Below are 4,718 nucleotides of genomic sequence, written 5' to 3'. Positions count from 1 at the left end.
ATTTACACATGAAAGAAGTGAAACTATCACTGTATTCTAACAGATGAAAGGCTTAACAATCAAGTTTTCAATGTATAATTTCAGTTACATCACACTGTAAATTCCTGCTATAAATTCTGTGTTAGGATTGAGCTCTCCACTACCACCTGATGAAGGACCGTCGCTCCGAAAGCTAGTGTGCTTCCAATTAAACCTGTTGGACTATAACCTGGTGTTGTGTGATTTTTAATAATAACTTAATTATTCACAAGTTTTTAAAAGCTGCACTTAAATCTGGTCAAAGTCTAAGTCTAAGTCTTTCTCTTGCAGGAGTTTATCACCCATTCTGGAAGAAAATATTTCGCAGGGTGAAAAACGGGAAAGAGTGACAGAACAGAATTTATTCCAGGAGTGAAAAATAACAAATGAAAAACATACTTCAGCTGTTGGAAAAAAACGCTAAGTGTGTACTCATTCCAAAACATTGATCTAACTGTGCCTCGGAAATCTCCACTGATAAGACGACTTGAAACATAGTTTAACTTCGCTGTCAGTTTAAATGAAAGGTATTGATAATTTACTTTGTTATTCGTTTGACATTCTCCCAATACCCTAAATTTCTGATTGAAAATTATATAATTATGCAGATGTGGAAACTCTGACTCTGGGTGAAGCGAATGTCGAGTCTCAGTTAGGAATAGGTATCACTCCGCATGACTGACTACTGCTCATTCTGCTGGTTCACTAGCAAAACGGACAGTAAATTCCAGTTCTCAAAAAGCAGGTTGCTGCTCTTAACTACCCAATCCCGAAATTTGTTTTGAATCCTAAATCGTTCTACAAAGGCATATCCCGAGTGCTTTTCCGATAACGTAACGGAAGATCTCATGGATTTTTGGGGGGAAAATAATGAAGAAATTTTTTAAAAACTACATTCTACATTCTAGACAATTTGGAAGCTTTTACCTCTCTGTGCCACGTTGAATCGTGAAGCCAGCAGCAGCAAGATGCTGCAGGTCATGATGAAAAGCTGCAACCCCATGATTTGGACAGAGCGAATGAGTTCCTGTTGGTTTCACTGTAGAGTCCTCTCTGTGACTCGTGACTTTAGTCTGCGCTGGAGCAGTGGACTCTCCACCCGCCGATTTCAGGAAACTCCAATCTGGTACATTTATACAGCGGGTGTTCCGGCCACTGCACTCAGTCTGACTCCGAGATGTTTCAGTGGAACACCAAAAACGTTAATTCCATCCATGTTATCATTTTCCCCCCGGACTGGACTACTCACTCACTCCCCACCGTTAGTCGTTCGTGCGTTCACCCACTTACCCCGCTCTCATTCGTTCACTCAACATTCATCACATACTCAATTAAATTTGGGTTTTATTGTCGCAACTTGTGTTTTCCCTAGGATGGGGAATTTCAGGAGGCATATTTTTAAGGTGAGAGGAGAAAGATTTTAAAAAGACACGAGAGGCATTTTTTTTCTCCACTGACGTTGGTTCCAGCATCAATCAACTTCCTGAGGAAATGGTAGAGTGGGTTATACAATTATGACATTTGTCACGGAAAGATCTGGAGGGATATGGACCAGGAGCGGGCAGATGGGACTAGTTTAGTTTGGGATTATGTTCAGTATGGACTGGTCGGACCAAAGGGTCTGTTTCTGTGTCCTATGACTCTATGAACCCAAGTTCAGGGTACAAGAGTTTAGCGAAAAGTGTACATTGTTACCATACACAACACCACCAGGGTACAAAGTATCTAGGTACAAAATTTTAGTTACAGAATTAGAAAAGTAAGTAAGTTAAAAAGTTCAGAACTACAGTTTTCTTAGCACCAACATAGAACACTCAAGCCCACACCAATTCACAAAAAACCTGAGATTTTTAAAAACTTATTTACCCTGGTTCACTTCTGCTTCAACTAAGGTTGGAAGTCTCAGTTGAAACTCAACAGTTCCATTAGAATGCAGTGGGCAGAAGCGATACGCCTATCATTTATGCTGCCTTGAGGATCGAGGCCAACATTTGACAGATTTAAACCCAAGAATAGAAATCGAACTCAGGCTAAATGAGTGATATTGGATCAGCTATTGATTAAACTCAATGTCTGATAGTCGGGAGAAAGTGAGGACTGCAGCTGCAGGTGTAAAACCTGTACCTACACCTCCTCCTTCACCTCTGTCCAAGACCCCAAAGAATCTTCTCACATCTGGCAGAGATTTTCCTTCACACCCAGCCACATCATCTACTGTGTCCACTGCTCTCGATGTGGCAGGACACTAACTCGTGAAATTTTTCAGGGAACATGTCTGGGACACATGTACCAAACAACCTCACTGCCCTGTGGCTGACCACTTCAACTCCCCCTCCCACTCCACCAAGGACATGCAGACTCTGGGCCTCCTCCACTGCTAAATCCAAGCCACCTGACAACTGGAGGAAGAGCACCTCATATTCCACCTTGGGATCCTCCAACCACACGGCATCAACATCAACTTTACCAGTTTCCTTATCTCCCCTCTCTCACCTCATCCCAGATCCAACCCTCCAATTCGGCATCACCCTCATGAATTGCCCTAACTGTCCAGCTTCCTTCCCACCTCTCTGCTCCATCTTCCCTCCGACCTGTCACTATCATCCCCCATCTGCATCTACCTTCCCAGCTACCTTCCCCACAGTCCCACCCGCAACCATCCTGTTTATCTCTCAGCCCCCCTTTCCTTCTCCACATTCCTGATGAAGGGCTTATGCTTGAAACATCAACTCTCCTGCTCCTTGGATGCTGCTTGACCTGCTGTGCTTTCCCAGTGCCACACTTTTCAAATCTGATAGACAGTTCTGTTGCAGTCTCTGGTGTGGAATATCTGATTATTATATATAGACAAGCAGCTGATATAGTCCTGCGTTATGGTTTGAAACAAATCTCTATCATAAAGAGTCAAAGAGCAGTATGTCAATAGTCCGACGAGGGAAAGGGCCACATTGGACCTGGTACTGGGGAACGAGACCAGGACAGGTGGTAAAAGTTGCAGTGGGGGATTTCTTTGGGAACAGTGACCACAATTCTGTAAGTTTTAGAATACTTGTAGATAAAGAAGAGAGTTGTCCTATGGGAAGAGTACTAAACTGGGCCAAGGCTAATTATATCAAAATTAGGCAGGAGCTGGGAAATGTGGATTGGACTCCGCTATTTGAAGGGAAGTCCACATTTGAGATGTGGGAGGCTTTCAAAGACTGGTTAAAGATAGGACAGGATAGGCATGTCCCGTTGAAGGCAAAGGATAGGAAGGGCAAGATTCATGAATCGTGGATGACAGGAGAAATTGTATGACTATCCAAGAGGAAAAGGGAAGCGTACATAAGGTCTAGGCAGCTAAGAACAGAACGGGCCCTGGAGGAATATCGGTACAGTAGGACAAGTCTTAAACGAGGAATCAAGCGGGCTAAAAAGGGTCATGAAATAGTTTTAGCCAGCAGAATTAAGGAGAATCCCAAAGCATTTTATTCTTATATAAGAAGCATGCAGGTAACTAGAGAAAGGATTGGTCCACTAAAGGATAATGAAGGAAGGCTGTGTGTCGAACCTGAGAGAATGGGTGAGATTCTGAATGATTACTTTGCATCAGTGTTCACTGAGGAGAGGAACATGATGAATCTTGAGGTTAGAGATAGAATTTTTATTAGTCTTGATCGCGTTGACATAAGTAGGGGAGATGTGTTAGGTGGGCTAGAGTTATTAAGGTGGACCAATCCCCAGGACCAGATGGGATCTATCCCAGGGTGCTGAGGGAGGCGAGAGAGGAAATAGCTGACAGATATCTTTGTGGCATCCTTAAATACAGGTGAGGTGCCAGAGGAGTGGAGGGTTGCTCATGTTGTCCCCCTGTACAAGAAGGGTAGTAGGGATATTCTGGGTAACTACAGACCAGTGAGCCTGACAGCAGTGGTGGGAAAGTTGCTGGAGAAGGTATTGAGGGATAGGATCTATTTATATTTAGTAAAGAATGGCCTTATCAGTGATAGGCAACATGGCTTTGTGCAGGGGAGATTGTGCCTTACCAACATAATAGAGTTCTTCGAGGAAGTGACCAAGTTGATCGATGAAGGAAGTGCTGTTGATGTCATATACATGGACTTTAGTAAGGCATTTGGTAAGGTTCCCCATGGTAGACTAATGGGGAAAGTGAAGTTACATGGTGTGCAGGGTCTTCTAGCTAGGTGGATAAAGAACTGGTTGAGCAACAGGAGACAGAGTAGTAGTTGAAGGGAGTTTCTCGAAATGGAGAAAGGTGACCAGTGATGTTCCACAGGGATCAGTGTTGGGGCCACTGTTGTTTATAATATACATAAATGATCTGGAAGTGGGCACTGTTGGTATGATCAGCAAGTTTGCAGATGACACAAAGATTGGTGGAGTAGCAGAAAGCATAAGGGACTGTCAGAGAATACAGTAGGATATAGATAAACTGGAGAGTTGGGTGGTAAAGTAGCAGATGGTTTTCAATCCAGACAAATGTGAGGTGATGCATTTAGGCAAGACTAATTCGAGAGCGAATTATACAATGAACAGAAGAGCCTTGGGAAAAGTTGATGGGCAGAGATCTGGGAGTGCAGGTCCATTGTACCCTGAAGTTTGCTGCACAGCTGGATAGAGTGGTCAAGAAGTCATATGGTATGCTTGTCTTCATCGGACGGAGTATTGAGTATAAGAGCTAGCAGATCATGTTAAAATTG

The 4,718-nt window shown here is 43.3% G+C and overlaps 1 protein-coding gene across 1 annotated transcript in view; it reads right to left on the bottom strand.

Moving 5' to 3' along the window:
- The window catches only part of tfpi2 (tissue factor pathway inhibitor 2), a 37,022-nt gene extending 35,638 nt beyond the window's left edge, over positions 1–1,384 (bottom strand). The window contains exon 1 of the mRNA XM_043689941.1: positions 946–1,384. Coding sequence (XP_043545876.1) covers positions 946–1,021 — 76 coding nt within the window. The 5' untranslated portion in view covers positions 1,022–1,384. The remainder of the gene's footprint in view (positions 1–945) is intronic.
- Positions 1,385–4,718: the final 3,334 nt, after the last annotated feature.

The sequence above is a fragment of the Chiloscyllium plagiosum genome, chromosome 5 (assembly GCF_004010195.1).
Source record: "Chiloscyllium plagiosum isolate BGI_BamShark_2017 chromosome 5, ASM401019v2, whole genome shotgun sequence".
NCBI classification, from domain to species: Eukaryota; Metazoa; Chordata; class Chondrichthyes; order Orectolobiformes; family Hemiscylliidae; genus Chiloscyllium; species Chiloscyllium plagiosum.
Note: the sequence above shows the minus strand (reverse complement) of the source record. Positions and strands in the feature narration are given on the sequence as shown.